The sequence below is a fragment of the Orcinus orca genome, chromosome 4, assembly GCF_937001465.1.
Source record: "Orcinus orca chromosome 4, mOrcOrc1.1, whole genome shotgun sequence".
In the NCBI taxonomy this organism is placed as follows: Eukaryota; Metazoa; Chordata; class Mammalia; order Artiodactyla; family Delphinidae; genus Orcinus; species Orcinus orca.
Window position 1 is genome coordinate 135522924 of NC_064562.1, and position 18613 is coordinate 135541536.

At 34.4% G+C, this 18613-nt stretch overlaps 1 protein-coding gene across 2 annotated transcripts in view; it reads left to right on the forward strand.

Annotated features, from left to right (window-relative positions):
• The window catches only part of BLTP1 (bridge-like lipid transfer protein family member 1), a 210715-nt gene that overhangs the window by 39074 nt on the left and 153028 nt on the right, over positions 1 to 18613 (forward strand). For both annotated transcript variants that reach the window (XM_033419363.2, XM_033419364.2), the window contains exons 7-14: positions 1075 to 1261; positions 4791 to 4872; positions 5260 to 5453; positions 7752 to 7831; positions 9668 to 9818; positions 14043 to 14199; positions 14608 to 14686; positions 17516 to 17607. In XM_033419363.2, coding sequence (XP_033275254.1) covers positions 1075 to 1261; positions 4791 to 4872; positions 5260 to 5453; positions 7752 to 7831; positions 9668 to 9818; positions 14043 to 14199; positions 14608 to 14686; positions 17516 to 17607 — 1022 coding nt within the window. The remainder of the gene's footprint in view (positions 1 to 1074; positions 1262 to 4790; positions 4873 to 5259; positions 5454 to 7751; positions 7832 to 9667; positions 9819 to 14042; positions 14200 to 14607; positions 14687 to 17515; positions 17608 to 18613) is intronic.

Here is an 18613-nt window from a genome sequence, read left to right on the forward strand (position 1 = left end):
GAGGGAAAAAACCTTGATTGGAGTAAAACTAAAAGCATTACTGTATAAAAATATGAATGTGTTGATTCATTTTCCTCAGCTTATTTTTGAAATATGAGTGGCAGTGTATTTTTCGTTTGTTAATTTAAACTAAAATTTACATTTATTTAGGGTGTTTGACATCTCATATGCTGTTTTGCTAATAATTTGAGAAGAAATTAATATTGGTGAAATTTGGTACCTTACTAAACCACAGCTTAAGCTACTAAAATGAAAGTTGGTAATTCTCTTTACCCATTTAAAAAAATTAAATTATTCTAACTGGTCATATCTAATTTTAATTGCCTTTCAATTGAATTTGTTTGACAGGGATAAAAACAGATAAAGGTTGAAAAAGAAGTCTTAAAAAACACATGTATCATTTATAACAAAATAAAGCACTGATTGTGGTACCTTTCTTCTGACCCTTTTTGGTTGACATGAGATGCACTGTCTTAGATTATTTTCTCAGTAGGAACAAGTGCCGTATCTATATTTGGATTTATTACTATTGTCACTTATATTTAATATAATTGTCTTTTATTTGAGATTACTATTGAGTCTACAGTTTATAGAATCTTTGTTTTAGCATTGCGTAGTTTTTAAAAACAAACTAGTATTTATGAAAAGTCCTGGTTTCTATGATGCACAAGTTCAAATAATAGTGTGATGTTTAAATGCATCATACTTTGAACAATTTACTATTTATATTTTAGTATACACTTATGGCTATATTGGGGTAAAGTTTTACTCTGTTATTGGCATTGTGCTGTTCTTAGCATACAGTCTTTAAGTTTTGTTGTTATACACCCAGAATGTAGAAATTCAGATTGTTTTTAGAGTGCTAAATTGAAATACTGTAGTAAATCAGCTTTTTTCTTTCTTTTGACCATGTTTTATTGCTTTTAAAATATTATTCCCTTTTATCATAGACTTCTGTTTTAAAAGAAATCATTTGAGTTACTTTAGCTGTGGAAAAGATTTGACTTAAAACTTTGACTAAAGTTTTTAAAAAGTTGACTAAAAACTTTTTTTTTTTGTAATTGATGTCTTTAGATCCAAAGGCAGAAACTAGATTATACATCACAGTCAATGACTTTGAATTTCATGTGTATAATCGTTCGGATCTTTATGGACATCTTCAAGAATTGTTTGGTTTGGAGCCAACAATAATTCTACCCAAGAAAGAAGATGATAAAACACGAGAAAATGGAAGAACAAGAACCCAGTCCAAAATTGAAAGGTTGATTGTCAGACTTGAATTCTATTAATCTCCAACATTTAAACATCCGCTTTTATTAGAGTATTATTAACACTGTTTACCTAAACACAGCCTAATCTTTCTTTGTAGATTAACTAAAACTTTTATTCTCACAAATAAGTACATAATTCTTCAAAAATTTCAAATAATACAGAATTATGTAATGTGAAAAAGCAGTCCCAGTCTATTCTTCTCACCAGTTCTACTTCCTTCTTTGTTGATATCTACTATCAATTTGTTTTTTTATTCTTTTGAATGCACATGCATAAGTCTATACATACATATACATAGCTAAGGTGCATGTACAATTATATTATTTTATCTGTTTCTGGGCTCTCCGTTCTGGTTCATTGACCTATTTGTTTTCTTTGTGTTTTTTTTTTTTTCTGTTTTTTTTGTGGTACGCGGGCCTCTCACTGTTGTGGCCTCTCCTGTTATGGAGCACAGGCTCCGAACACGCAGGCTCAGTGGCCATGGCTCACGGGCCCAACCACTCCGCGGCATGTGGGATCTTCCCGGACCGGGGCACGAACCTGTGTCCCTTGCATCAGCAGGCGGACTCTCAACCACTGTGCCACCAGGGAAGCCTGACCTATTTGTTTTCTTTCACCAGTACCACAGTGTGTTGATTACTGTAGCTTTACATTTAAGTCTTGAAATCAGGTAGTGTCAGTCCTCCAACTTTGCTTTTCTCCTTCAGTGTTGTCTTGGCTATTGTGGGTCTTTTGCCTCTCCATATAAACTTTAGAATCAGTTTGCCAATATCCAGGGGTTTTGGTAGGGATTGCATTGAATCTATAAATCAAGTTGGGAAGAATTGACATCTTGACAGTATTGAGTCTTCCTGTTAATGAACATGGAATGTTTCTTTAGTTATTTAGTTCTCTTTGATATCTTTCATCAGAGTTTTATAGTTTTCCTCGTGTAGATCTTGTAGAAAATTTGTTAAATTTATACCTATTTCATTTTCTGTGGTGCTAATGTACGATATTATGTTTTTAATTTCAAATTCCACTTGTTCATTGGTGGTATATAGGAAAGTGATTGACTCTTGTATATTACTAACCTTGTATCCTGCAACCTTGCTGTAGTCATTAGTTCTAAGAGTATTCTTGATCGGTTCTTTCCGATTTTCAACATAGATGATTGTGTCAGCTGCAAACAAAGAAAGTCTTATTTCTTCCTTCCCAATCTGTATACATTTTATTTCCTTTTTTTGTCTTATTGCAATAGCTAGAACTTCTAGTATGAATTTGGAAAAGAATGGTGAGAGGGGACACCTTGCTTCATACCTGATCTTAGTGGGAAAGCTTCTCGTTTCTCACTGTTAAGTATCATGTTAACTGTAGGTTTTTGTTGGTTGATATTCTTTATCAAGTTGAGGAAGTTCCCCTCTATTCCTAGTTAGTAAAACTAGAGGTTTTAATCATGAATGGGTATTGGATTTTGTCAGATGCTTTTTCTGTATCTGTTGGTATGATCCTTTGATTTTTCACTTTTAGCCTGTTAATTGATTTTTGAATGTTGAACCAGCCTTGTATACATAATAGTTTTATTTATTTATTTTTTGCGTTACGCGGGCATCTCACTGTTGTGCCCTCTCCCGTCGTGGAGCACAGGCTCCGGACGCGCAGGCTCAGCGGCCATGGCTCACGGGCCCAGCCGCTCCGCGGCATGTGGGATCTTCCCGGACCGGGGCACGAACCCGTGTCCCCTGCATCGGCAGGCGGACTCTCAACCACTGCGCCACCAGGGAAGCCCTAGTTTTATTTTTTTTAAAGTAGATTATGAGGATGTTTATTCTCAATTAAATATTTAGTGCATATTATGTCCCAGGCACTGAGCTTGAGGTACTGGAGATACTGAGAATATGACAACTGTTCTATCTTGAGGGAATTTACAGCCTACTGTGGGAGTTAGAACACTTAGCAGGCAATTTTAGTGCAAGAAATATAACAGGGACAAGAATAGAATTCTCTGGGCACACATAGAAGGATCCGGGAAGATAGGAACCTTAAAGGTGAATGAATTAAGCAGAGACGGAGTTGAAAGTTCTACCATGGAGAAGAAACATCATATGCAATAGAGAAGTTGTTACTGAGACTGGAGTGGATTACTTGAGGTAGGGATAAATTAGACTAAAATGTTTAGCAGGATCTGGGTTAGAAATATGGCCTTACCCCAGGTCAGCAGTATTGTGTTGTGATTGGAGGGAGATAAGACTGGAGGCAGGGAGACCAGATAGAAGGACTTAGTAACAGTTCAGGGAAGAGATGATCATCAACTGGGTTGTTAGCAAGGGGAAGGAAGAGAAGGAGATGGATTCCAGATACATTTAAGCAGATGAATACTTAAGAAAGTGATGAATTAGATGTGGAGAACAAATAAGAAGGATGAGTCAACAGTGAATCCAAATTTCTAATTTAAGCAGTAGTCATGCTTAGTCAGGGAACATTAGAGAAAGGTTAGGGGGTGGTAGTGAGGTTAGTTTTGAATTTAGTTTTAAGCACTGAAGGCCATCTTACAAATATGGCTCCAGAAGTGTGATTTAGGAGTTACTGGGTTATTGAAGAGACATGCCTTGAGTTTTCATATGAAATCTTTAGTGAATTGCTGTGAATTTTTCATTTCTTAAATTTTGTGTACTTTGTGTATGGCCAATTCCTTTTTTCTTACTCTTGGTCTATCCTTTTCATTGTATTGAGAGGAAATTATTTTGCCACAGAGTGGCGGGAGTAGGGAAGGAGAAGGATCAGCTGAACTGTCAGAAGTGCTTAAAACACTTAAAACATCTAAGTAACTTATATCTTGGTAATTTTTGTTTTAATTATAATTTTTGCTGTCTTTTAAAATGATATAATGTAGTGTGATAGGCATAATGACAGATGTAATGACAGCACATCATAATTTATACCTTGTCATTAAAGCTTGTCATTCTGAAAATATACTTTTTTGTTATAGCTTCTTATATAAAAATTGGTGCATGATAGAGTACATTCTAGGAGACATTTTAGGGATATTAGTGTCCCTTAGATGGTCATTGTTTTGTTTACTGAGCAGTCATTAGATATATTTGGAAAGATATAACTGGTATTAATAATGTGTATTGTGGGACTTCCCTGGTGCCGCAGTGGTTAAGAATCTGCCTGCCAGTGCAGGGGACACGGGTTCAATCCCTGGTCCGCGAAGGTCCCACATGCCGCAGAGCAGCTAAGCCTGTGCGCCACAACTACTTAGCCTGCGCTCTAGAGCCCGCGAGCCACAACTACTGAAGCCCGCGTGCCTAGAGCCTGTGCTCCACAACAAGAGAAGCCACTGCAGTGAGAAGCCCACACACCACAACAAAGAGTAGCCCCTGCTCACCACAACTAGAGAAAGCCTGCGTGCTGCAACGAAGACCCAACACAGCCAAAACATAATAATAATAATAATAATGTGTACTGTGAGGAAGTCAACAGTATTCTCAGGTACTTAATTTTTCTCATATGTCAATTTTTGTTTTTTTTCTCAGAGTTAAAGTAAAAACAGAATCTCAAGACCCCACATCTTCATGGAGATCACTTATTCCAGTCATAAAGGTCAATGTGAGCACGGTAAGTAAATTCCACTACAATTAATGTTTCATGGGTTAATAACAGAACCTTTTATTTTTGCAAATATAATTTTCACTTAAGAAAGTAATTTTGTAGAGGTCTTTGGGTTCCATTCTTAATAAAGTGAAAGAATTATTTCAACATCAATACCATTTTAGCACAAATGTATAGACCTTTAAGGCTATTTATTTATTCACAAGTGCTCAAATTTCTTTAAACACTAGTCTAAATTGATCAGTGGAGCAAGTTAAACAGTGTATAGTGCTAAAGTGGAATCATTGTGGAATCATTTAGTAGTTGCTTGAAAATGCTTGTTATTAGGTCAGCTGAGAAAAAAAAATACAGCCTAAATAGTATGGCATAATATCTCTTATCTGTTTTTTTTAGGGACGCTTGGCCTTTGGAAATCATTACCAACCTCAAACTCTGTGCATCAACTTTGATGATGCTTTCTTAACCTATACTACAAAACCACCTTCCAGTCATCTTGATCAGTTCATGCATATTGTGAAGGGAAAGCTTGAAAATGTTCGAGTCATGCTTGTTCCTAGTCCAAGATATGTTGGTCTTCAAAATGATGAGTAAGAAAGTCTTAAAAATAACAAATAACTTCTTTATACCTATTGTAGCTTATCATTTAGAATCTTTAGTATCCTTTTAATTTCTTTGCTATAAGTTGAGCAATAATTACATATATTTCTCTATTAAATCAACTGAGAGTATTCCTGCTTTATAAGATAAATGAATGGAGTTTATCCACTGGTAAACTCCTATTTTAAATATTTTTCTATGAGCTATTTTTCTTGTTCTTTAATTGTAATAGTTAATATTTATTGCCATTTAATATATGTCAGGCACTGTGTATAAGCTTATAATTTTTCTATCCTTTTCTCAGTGTATTTGGGAAATTTATTTTGGGCAATTGAGCCCTGATGTTTGTATGTTAGAAAATACACATTACAGGTAGGTTTTTATTTTCAGAAGGGATGGATAAATAGTAAATTCAACAAATTCATTATAGTAGAGTATCATTGGAGTTAATGAAAAGTTGAAAGTTGAATCAGAATTACTCTTGGAAAACTGATGAAGTTAAGACAGTTTGGGAATTCAGTTGACATTTAAGTCCCAGTCAGTTTTCCACTTAGCTTTCCAGATTTGCTTTCCTTCAGTGAAGTAGCTCCTTGCTTTTAGGAGACACATTGTAATAATGACGCACACTAGAGTCACCCTCTTTGTGGTGGGATGCTTCCATTCCAGAGGACCGAGGTCCCCAGGTAACAGACACATGACTTGCATCTGACTCCCAGGCCATATGCTCATGAGTGGGGTGAGGGCTCTTGTAATCTTTGTTATTCTCAATCACTATCCTTTTCTGTGAAGGAGTCTATCGTTAAATTTGTGTAATTTAGTATTCATGTGATAAAAGTAAAAGTATTCATGTGATGAGTTTCCACTGTCTCAGCTTTTGTCTTTGTGTGTAGGCAATATAAAGTTTGAGGTTATGAGAAACATGATTGTTTCTTTTTAGTTCCAACTTTTGGCTAGTTTGCTATTAGATTTTCTAGGGATTGGCTAGAATGACACAGTCATTTTCCCAGCTTGAGTACCGGGGAGGCTCTGGGTCTACCTGGTTTCACACTCTTCAGGATCACTGAATTGCTAAGCATCTTGGAGTATAAGCTACGCACACAATTCTATATTTATGGGTGCAAGTTGTAATACTGAAAAAAATAAATCTGGGTTTTTGTGAAAATTACTACAGAGTAAAATGAAAAAGTGTCCTGCTATTTGTATAAAAAGATTTAAAATTGTATTTTTCACTCTTCAGTAGTAAACATGGAGATTAAATAATGAGATTAAACCCTAACCTTTGTGATTTAATACATATTTAGAAGAAGATTGTTGAATTTGTATGTGTTATATTATCTGATGATTGAGAGGTTAATTCTGATATGGAAGGAAGATATTGTGGTGTATGATAAAGACAAAAGTTGTTAAAGCAAGTAGAGGGAAGTTAATTGATGGTACAGAAACATTCATTCCAGAATTTGAGTTCAAGATGTTTGCTTTAAGTTTATTTTAAGTTGATCAACTAAATATTCTTGGAAATAGGTAACATAAAGTTGTTAAAAATGACAACATTTTTTTAATTTAATGTTTCTGAAAGGTTATGCTTTATTTTACAATATATAAGATGATATTTTTAATCAGTTTTATAGTGTTATTAATATAAAAAGGTTGAATTTGAAGTCTAATTTTAAATTTATTGTTGCAAATGCAGAATATGATTATTATATTCCAATGAACATTGTTCTTCCATTGTATTTAATTAAACTTTGTTTTATTTATTTTTTTTTGTTTTTATTTTTTTGCGGTACGTGGGCATCTCACTGTTGTGGCCTCTCCCGTTGCGGAGCACAGGCTCCGGACGTGCAGGCCCAGTGGCCATGGCTCACGGGCCCAGCCGCTCCGCGGCATGTGGGATCTTCCCGGACCGGGGCACGAACCCGGGTCCCCTGCATCAGCAGGTGGACTCTCAACCACTGCGCCACCAGGGAAGCCCTAAACTTTGTTTTAAATGGATTTCTCTCATTCAAAACTTAAAATGAGAAATGCAAAACAGATTTTTTTGTCTTTCTTTAACTGATTTTACTGGTCAAAATTTTTTCAGTGCCAATTTTTTATATAGTCTAATATAGAAAACAATTATGGAACAATTTATTGTGTATGTGAAAGATGTTTTCCCTTTTCAAGTTTCTACACTTGATTGCTTTTTAGTTTTCTTTTTTGTTTTCACCCATTACCATCATTAATTAGCATACTGAACATTTTATATTCTGGAGATGTACTTAGTTTGCCTTCCACCTTCCTTTGTATAGACCACCAAGATTAATGGGAGAAGGTTTTGTGGTGATGCAGTCGAATGATGTTGACATCTACTATTACATGGATGAGCCAGGTATTATTTTTTGAAAATATGTTTCATAGCTACAATTCTGTTTCTTCTATGAAATGCTGATATCTAATAATATTTTAAGTATCCTTGCTTAGGATATAAATAAGCATTAATAATGGTAGATGTGGATGTGAGAATGCCTACCTAAAAAATATCTGTGTCATTTGTCAAAAGTTGAATATTCTTTAGTATTTCAGATCAAAAGAGAAAAATATAGTAATCTTTCCTTCAAATTCCATTTTTGCAAGTATACTTCAAAAATTGTGAATACAAATGACCATGAGTGAAAACCATTAGAGAATGCGATGATAGTTAAGGTAGTTCATGCTGGCTTAGGGGAAAAAAAATCACAGTAAGTTGGATTTGAGGCTTAAAGTTTAAGGATTGAAGTCCAGCTAGTTACAGTGCTTCACAGGTGGCCTCAGTTTTATAAATAAGCTAAATATTGGATTTTTAGTCATTTTTTCCTAATTCTTGTTTTTCATACCTTTCAGGAGGTTTATGAGGTCAAAGTATGTTCAAAATTAGGATGTTATTTGCCTTTTTTTTTTTACCGTGTTGTATTGATGGTGTAAAAGTTACAGGGGGCAAAACTTCTGGTGCTTTAGCATGAATCAAGGCAGTGATTCCAAACTATACTAGTGATCCCTATCTTTTTCACTGCCACTCAGTCACAATAAAACAAATACCAGTGTACTTTACAGTGTCTTTGATTAAGCAGTAAAAATTACTTTTATCAAATCTTGACCCTTCAGTAAACTTTTTAATATTCATTTAATAAAATGATAAGAACACATAATACACTTCTGCCTCATACCAAAGTACACTGTTGTTTCGAGGAAAAGCACTCTGTGATTGAGTTCCAAGCTGAACTGTTTGCTCTTTTCATGGAATACCAGTTGTGCTTGAAAGAGCAACTAGGGACAAACTATGGTTTTGAGCTTTCATGTGAAAGTTAGAATTTTGGAAAATTTGGGTCTGCCACTGTGAGTTTGATGACTTTTCTGATGAGACTACCAGTGTTATTAACAATATGACTTCTTAAATGTTTAATAATGAAATTTGTCTATTTGGGAAAAATATGCATGTCTCAGTGAACCAATATTTTCCAAATGAACAATTCATGATGTCCATAAAAGATTTATTCAGAATGCAAGAGAGATCAGTAAATTTTAACGTGTCAGAGTATGAGAAGTTCAGCAATATGGTTTCAGATTCCACATTGCAAGTAATCTTTAAGAAATTACCACTTGTTGAATTTTGGTCTAGTGTCAAAGAATATCCAAAATTATCTGAAAAAGCTATTAAAATACTCCTCCCTTTTCTGTCTACCTATTTGTATGAGGCTAGGTTTTCTTCAATAGATTAAGTGCAGAAACAGCTGTGAGAATTCACTTGTTTTCTATTAAGCTGTATATTTAAGAAATTTGCCAAAATAAAAACGATGCCAACACTTCTCAATAAATTAATTTGTTTTAGAAAATATGCTTATTTTGATTAAAAAATATTTTCATTCAAAATGAAATAAAATTTTATTTGTTTTCATTAAAATGTAGTTATTTTTCACATCATATTTTCATTAAATCTTATTAGACATTTTGTTATGTCAACATGTAATGAGTTTATTTTAAAAATAAAATTTAAAAATATTACTCAATTCAAATTTTGAATACAGTAAATTCTGATAGATACAATACAAAAAAAATCCCACTTTGGGGTCCTCAATATAGAGTGTAAAGGGTTCCTGAGATCAAAAAATTTTTAGAAATGTTGATCTAAGGAAGCCTTTTAATGGTTATTTTAAGTAACTATCTTCATATTGTATATTCTGCAATATAGGACTTGTTCCAGAAGAAACAGAAGAAACTATTGAAGGAGAAATGAGCAGTGAGGATTGCAAATTACAAGATTTGCCTCCCTGTTGGGGACTGGATATAGTTTGTGGTAAAGGAACAGATTTCAACTATGGGCCATGGGCTGATAGGCAGAGGTACTTGATTAAATTATATTTCTAAGTCAAACGTTTTGGGATAATACTATAATTTTTATTAAAGGCTAGCTTAGTATCGATATTTTTATAAGCTATTTTATTATGGCAGGGTAAGATATCACTAAACATTTTAATCCAAATAATTTGTAGAGAAATTGGCACAAGCAAGTTTGCTCTAAAGGAGGAGCTAATTCATTAGAAAAATGGTGAATGAGCAGAATATTTATTGGTTCCTTGCTTTTTCTTTTGTATTTAATCACCGAATATGCCAGGGATTGTTGGGACTATGGAGATTCAGAGCTAAAAGACATACATAGTTCAGTTTCGGAAAAAAGAAACAAAAGAGTTTTATTACGTGCTGTATTAGAGGTATGTAAAAAGTCTTGATGAAGAATTTAGAGCGGTACGGTATTAGTTTGCTGAGGCTGCCACAACAAAGTACCGCAGACTGTGTGGCTTAAACAGCAGAAATTTCTCACCGTTCTGGAGGTTAGAATTCTGAGATCAAGGTGTTGGCAGGATTGGTTCCTTCTGAGGGCCGTGAGGGAAGGCTGTGTTCAGAGCCTCCCTCCTTGGCTTGTAGATGGTCATCTTCTCCCTGTATCTTCACATGGTCTTCTCTCTTGTGTGTTTTGTAGGTCTCTGTGTCCAAATTTCCTTTTCTTGCAAGAATACCAGTCATATTGGATTAGGGCCCACCCTATTGACCTCATTTTAACTTAATTACTTCTCTAAAGACCCTGTCTCTAACTATGGCTAAATTATGAGGTACTGAGGATTAGGACATATGAATTTTAGGGGGACACAATTTAGCCCATAACAGGTTCATAACTCATATTGAAGAGGAGAGAACTGGGGAATGCTTTTTGGTTGAGGTAATATGTGAGTTGAGTTTTGAAACATAAGTAAGAATTAGCCAGGGAAGGAAGGGAAGGATAAGTAATCAAGGCAAGGGAGGAGTTCTGCAAATGCATGATGGCAGTGGAGAATTGTCTTAATAAGTTCTATAGGTTGTTAAAGAGATTTGTAGGTAGTTAAGAAATATATAGATTTTATACTGGAGGTAATAGGGAGTGCCTGAAAGGTAAAAAAGGGTTTTTTATTTCTTAGTTATTCTACTAATTTTGAAGTAATTTTCTGTTTTTAATATATTATGAACACCTACCTACTTATTGAAGAATTTTAAACAAAGGAGGGGACATGTACTACTATTTATGAGGGAACATCTAAATTTTTATGTAAATATACCTTGTTTAAAGCTAGTTTAGTCTTTCATAAACTAGCTTGAATGGAGAAATACAAGCTTAATCAGTCACTGAGGCAGATATTACTGGGCCACTGATGGACTACTAAGAGTGCTGATACTTGATATACTCACTCTTTTTGTACTTAATTGGTTTTTTTTAAATTTTATTTTAGTTTATGTTTTTACACAGCAGGTTCTTATTAGTTATCTATTTTATGCATATTAGGGCATATATGTCAATCCCAGTCTCCCAATTCATCCCAGCACCACAAACCACCCCCGCCACTTTCCCCCCTTGGTGCCCATATGTTTGTTCTCTACATCTGTGTCTCTATTTCTGCCTTGCAAACTAAATTGTTTTAAAAAGTGCTTTCTAAGCCCGGTCGCAGAAGTGAAGACCCAACGCAGCCAAAAAACACAAAAGAAGTGCTTTCTACTTAGCATTGTTAGAAGAATTATATACTTTGTCAGGTACTACATTCTGTTAACCTTGGTATCTCTAGCATATAGAAATACCTGCTCCATTAAGTAGCTACTTAAATAACAGTAGTTTGGTAAATATATAAGTAAGTGTGTTATTTGAATACTTGGAGTATGCCGATACAGTACTTCATTAAGTTCTGGGTTAGATTATTAGACCGGAAGGTAAACATAGCTTAAAATTTCAGGTTAGAAAACAAGTATTTTTCAAACTACTGGATTAAAATTTTCCTTTTATAATAAAATTTTTCATACATTAAACCATGCTATATTTACTGTGGAATAGTTGAAAATGAGGGGTTTTATATTCCCTTAAGTAACAGTTACACTTGCTATATTTGAAAGCAAAAAATTAAAGCAGTGCTTTAACACAGACACAGAATATTTTTGCATTTTAGTATTTGAATAAAGTGTGATTCTTCTTAAACTATATTTAATTGTATTGCATTAAGAGAAGTATTAGGCTGTATTTACATGAAAATCCTAGCTAAAATTCTTTTAATATATAGTCATATTCACTCTTTGGGTGATCTTTGTATAATACAGAGAAATGATACTGTAGATAACATGAAAGAAAAATTTGCTTTACCAACTCCCTTCAGTAGGTCCTGCCACTGCTAGGAGAGAACAGCAGTACATTTTTTAAGCTGGACTTAACAAAACCATTCAGATTTATTAAAAAGAAAGAAGAAAGAAAGAAATTTATCACATGGGTTTAGTTTCCTTGTGTGAGTAATAATAGTATTTATCTCCTCCCTTATATATGCAAATTGTGCATTTCCTCTCTTGTAGCCATTTCCTTTTCACCTTCTCCATACTGAGTTTCTAAACAAATATGAACTGTTATCAGAAATGTTCATTAGGTCATTTTTTTTAGTATCTACCTATTAGTGTAAGAAATATAGAAAGAAATCTCAACTGTTTTATTATTGGATAGTTCACTCAGCATTGTTTTTGATCTCTGATGTAGCATGACCTTATTTAGCTTATAGATTTTAATGTCAGTTCTATTACCTTTACATGATTTTCTTTTTTTTTTTAACAAAAAAATTATACTCCTTATTGGAGTATAATTGCTTTACAGTGGTGTGTTAGTTTCTGTTGTGTAACAAAGTGCATCAGCTATATGTATACATATATCCCCATATCCCCTCCCTCTTGTGTCTGAATCTTTAAGACACTCAGCTTTTCTTTTTAAGAGTTTTCATGACAGAGTTGAAATATAAACTTTATAAATTCGTGCTTACTCCTTAATGATAACTATAATAATGCAAATATTCCTGATATTGTCTGGCCTTTTATTGCTTTCATTTATATTTTCACACTTGATCTTCATAACAGTGAGAGACACAAGGACAGGTGTAGTGATCTGATTATACCTGTGAGAAAATGAAGACACAGAAATTCAGTGATTCGGGCAAGATAGTAAAGCTATAGCATCTAGAGCCAAGATTCAGACCAACCCTTCAAGTCCACTGCTCTTTTCATTATATCCTGCTACCCATTTTATAGTCCATGATCACCTAATGATCAGATGGATTCTTTGTCTTGAAAGCTTAGTTGTGTATATTTGTGTCTTAGCCAAAACATTTACAGACTTAATTTTCTTTTTGTGTCTATAATGGATCAGTTTGCAAATTTTGTTCTGTTGATCTGATTTTTCGCAGTCAGTTTATTCCAAGCAGCATTTCCTGTTACTGATGACTCCTTCCTCAGCTCTTCCTATTTAAAAGTCAGAAACTGATACTTTTTCTGAATGTATGAGTAACATGCTAATTTTTAATTATATAGAAGGCTATGAATTGAAAGTTTCTTGGTTTCTTTCATGTTTGTCAAATGATATGGGGAGGCAAATACATGAGAGCCCTAGCCTCCAAACACTTGCTTCTTTTTAGAAATCTATTGCTCTTTAGACTCTTATTGTTATAACGTTGATTAATAGTGATTATGAAAATAATAGAAATACACTTTCTCCATGTGCCATGTACTGCCAAGTCTTTTTCATATATGTTGTCATTTAATTCTTGGATCTATTCTCTGAGACTGGTTATGACAATCCTCTTTTACAGGTGAGGAAGCAGGCGAGTGTCCTCAGAAAGGTTAAGTAGTAATTGTCCAGAGTGGAATGATGCTAATTAAGCCATCCCCCTTCAGCTCTTTCTTTGCCATTTGCACAATTGATATACCTGTAGAAAGTCTTTAATTTTTCACAGTGTGTTTGAATAGTGCAAATTTGGTCTTACCTATGTCTTATTTGATAGTAGTATATTAAGTGCTCAAAGCTCATTGATCTCTGGAAGTATAAAACAGTCTTTCATTTTACTAAAAGGAAATTATGGTAGGTGTTATTTCGTGACTTATAATTTTTTTTCAATTTTATGTCTAATTGTTAAATAAGATAGCAGTGGTAATAGAAAGTTATAATACTGATTTTGTCTCTTATCAGAGGTAATTTTATTTGAATAACTTGTCATTATTCTTTCTTCCTCTTTATTTAGAGATTGTTTATGGAAGTTCTTCTTCCCTCCTGATTATCAAGTTCTGAAAGTCTCTGAAATTGCACAGCCTGGGAGACCAAGACAGATCCTTGCTTTTGAACTACGAATGAATATTATTGCAGATGCTACAATTGACTTGCTGTTTACCAAAAATAGGGTAATTATTGAAATGATATAGTAGAAAATTATGTGTAAAATTTGAACATTATTTTCCAGAGTATCTTTCTGGTGACTAGTCCTATACTCAGATTCATTTCTATGAGCTTCCCTGACCCCCAGCCCCAATAATTGTATGTATGTTACTTTCATTAAGTGCCAAATAGTAGAAAGAAGTTAGTTAATAATAATAGACCTTTATCGTATAGTCTGATTCATTTTCTCCTTTAAATCTGGCCAAACTGTTTTAGTATATTTTTGGTATAAATTTGAACTTTTGCTCTTAGGAACTTTTAATACCTATTTAATATTATTGATGATTAAATTTTATCTTTGATAATAACTGAAAAGTAAAGATGGGAGTGTAATTATAATAAATGTCTCATGAATTATTTTTTGCTTTTGATAGGAAACAAATGCTGTACATGTAAATGTAGGAGCTGGCTCATATTTAGAAATTAATATTCCAATGACAGTCGAGGAAAATGGTAAGCTATGATGAGTGTTTTTCTGTTTTAAGTGATTAGTAGGGGAATAATTAATATATAAATAATTATTAATCCAGTTAGACTAAAATTAATGGGGTTTTCTTTTTCAGCTTTTTATTATATTTTGATGTGCCTGTAGTTAGTAAATACTATATTATTCATGCACTTGGAGAGAAGGGAAAAGTGTTTTAATCAAGCTACGTCTTATTATTCTGTGCTTTCATTATACCTTACTCTTCTTTTGTAAGTTTGTGCGTAATTTGCTTAGTGTATGTTTTTCCTGTTAGTCTGTTGCTCTGTGAAGGCTGGTACTACGTATTTCTTTTCACTGGTGTATACCTGTGCCAAACCCAGGACCTGGCACGTGGTCCATGGGCAGAAATAGATTGAATGACTAGTAGGCTTTGTTTTAGGTTATATTGTTAGTAGATTTTTGTCAGGAAGTAACCTGGGTACTTTGAATAGCATAACTTTAAGAAAGCAGAATATTTCATATTTAAAATATTAAGTCATGCCCTGATTAGGTGTAGTTTTATCTGAGCTAAGATAATCTAAGTTCATTATGAATTTAAAATTTGGGCTCTGATACAGGTTAATCAGTAACATGATTAAATACTTTATTGTTAAATTTATCAAAATATTATATAGTCTCCCTCATTTCTCCTTGTTCTTCCCATCCTCTTATTACATTTGTAATTGAGAGCAGTTGAAGTGAAATTCTGCTTTATTTCTTCACTTTCTTGAGGGTATGGAGAGTAGCAACTCACCAATGATTTTAAATTACTGAACAGCAATGTTACTATTGCTAGGTATAATTAGAATAAGTTTTATGTAATTCTTGGCTCTCTTTTCTTGTTTCTGTCACTCATTTTGTTGCTACGATAAAAAGAAAACAGGCAAAGGTGTTGACTAGATTTATTAGCTTGCATAAAAAGGTAGCAGTTGAGTCTGCCTGCTTAGATAATTAATTGAAAAAGTGACTGAGAATGAGATAGTATATCTTTTCCCCGTAACTTTAGGGTTATTACACTGAAGAACTAAAACCTTATCTTAGTTACTTTTAAAAGAATAACCTAAGTCTTGAAGCAGATGCTTGAGATTCTCTAGGATTCAGAGTAGTCAGTTGGAAAGAAGCATCTTTCAGGATAGCCTTAATTACTGATATATAGGATCTGTAATTCTGTAGAGGAAGAGGCTGTTGAGGGTTGCACAGAATTGAGAATGGTTCAGTTAAGGGAGTGCTTCTGCCTTTTTTTTTTTTTTTGATTTATTTATTTATCTTTGGCTGCGTTGGGTCTTCGTTGCTGTGCACGGGCTTTCTCTAGTTGCAGCGAGTGGGGGCTTCTCGTTGCGGAGCACGGGCTCTAGGCATGTGGGCTTCAGTAGTTGTAGCACGCGGGCTCAGCATTTGTGGCTTGTGGGCTTTAGAGCGCAGGCTCAGCACTTGTGGTGCACGAGCTTAGTTGCTCCGCGGTATGTGGGATCTTCCCGGACCAGGGCTTGAACCCGTGTCCCCTGCATTGGCAGGTGGATTCTTAACCACTGCGCCACCAGGGAAGTCCCTCTGCCTTTTTAAACTGATGATGTATATAGGAAATAATATTTGTAAAGATTTTGGGGAGGTACATTTATTGGTGCACTGGGGTAAAGGGACCGTCTGAGGACTGAGGCATCAATGTCTTGAGCATATACCTATTATGAATTCATGGGAAGTGCCACAGCACACTGACTGTTGAACTGAATGAGTTAAGTGTCTAAGAAAAACCCAGTCAAGTTATTGGTAAAGGTTAGGTGGCTTTTAAGATGACTGTCTTCAAAGGGAAAAATAGACTTAGTTCTTAGACAATAGCAAAATATAATTTGAAAACATTTAAAAACTGGTCCCAGAGATTCAGTTGTTTGGGGAAAAAAAAATGCCCAGAGCAGGATGCATGTTGAATTAGCCATATAAGAATGTTCATAGTGTTAGTGTTCATAGGAGGGCAGTCCATCAAGAAAAGAAGTGAAATACTCTGAACCTTTCTGCTTTTATTCAGAGTGGGGCTGTGTTGTTTGGTAACTGTCACTATGTAAGGAATAGTTTTTTTGTTTAGCAACTGTCATTACACATTTTTTTCAATAATTTATTTGTGCAATCTCCTGACTTCTCTCCTACCTATACTTGCCCTGATGGGTGGATTTTGAACAAGGGTATGATATATTAGATCCATCCTATTCCCTTTTTTTTTTTAATACTGTCTTTTCTACAGATTTCAGACTCTTCGAAGCCATTTAGTGAAAGGGTCTGTCCTGGGTGGTGGAGTAGATTTGGATTTCTAGCATTGCCTATCTGTAGCTATGACTAACTCAAGATTTTCTTATTGGGATATTCAAAGCCATGTTTTCAATACCTCTATAATAAAGCTGGTGTTTTAATTTCCAGAAAAAAAAAAAGAAAAAAAAAAGAAAAAGAAAGCAACTGTCATTACTTAAGGGGTAGTTGAAAATATGTACCCTTGAGTCAGTGAAAAAAAGGACATGGGAGCAGTCTTAAATATTTGCACACTATCATTTGGAAAATAGACTTGTAGTTTTACACTGGAAAGCAGAGTCAGGATAGACCTTATATGAAGATGGAACTCTTTTCCATCAGAGCTGTCCGAAATGAGAAAGGTTACCTATTAGATAGTATACTCCACATTATTGGGGGTGTATTTAAATAGTGACTGATTACCATTTTTCAGGAATTCCTTCTTTGGGTGGTGGGGGAATTTGTTTCCAGTCCAAAATTTTTAATTATATGTATATATTTCTTTAGGTTCTTAATTTTTATGTTTTCACTTATTTTAGGTTACACCCCTGCAATTAAAGGACAACTCTTACATGTTGATGCCACTACCAGCATGCAATACCGGACTCTTTTAGAAGCAGAAATGTTAGCAGTAAGTCTAGAGTGTATGATGATATGCCTACATCCATAAAATACAAATTTGGTTTTAATTTTTTAATATAAAATTTTAATGACCAGGAGGTCATCAAATGGTCAGTCTTCTCATTCAAGAACAACCAGATGCTCTTGACCATGTTTTTGGGAAGAGGTGTAGATTCCCAATGCTGTGGACTCCCTTTGGCATCTCTCTGTTGCTCTTCTTTTGGGGGAAATGAATATAAGGCAACACTACATGGGTTTTTGGCCTTTAGAAATGTGAAAAGTTCTCGGTGTATTGTTTTTAAACTTCATTGTATGGCTAGACTAGCTGTCTCCTATGCTGTAAGTAAGATAATTTTTTACTGTATGTTTTCTGGCCCCACCAGATTCTTTCTCAGGGCTTAATAATTCATTGTCCTTTTTTACTTGATGAATAAGGTAAAAGGAAGAAAATCTTATTGATACCCTGAATTGCTCCATATTAGAAACAGAATAAATATGGAAATGCTCATGATTGAAAACTGCAGGTCAGGAACTCATTAATCAAGCAGATTATTATTTTTTCTCAGGGACGACAGTAATAACAACAATAATAACAAAAGTCACTGCGTAGAATGGCTGATATTTAGAGAGGATTCTTTTATATTAGATGATATCATTAGGTCCTTAATTGCTTGTCTAAACAAGCATATTTATATATGATATATGTAAATTAAGAAAATTTTGCAGTTACCAAGAATATAATGAATACTATAAATATGAATATTCAGCATTTTAATGAATTCCTGAGCTATTGCTGATAAATGGTGCTGTGCAATAATGGTATTCCTGGCCAGGAAGCTCTTGCCTTTGCAGAATTGCCAAGCTTTGGCAGGTGGAATATACCACAAAGCATCATGTCAGATTTATAACTACTGTGCTGTCAAATAAGAACCGAGGAGGCACTGATGGCCAAACTTCTGTGTGACAGTATGCATTGCACTCTACCCTGCCTGACCCGAGCCTCTCACTTAACAGGT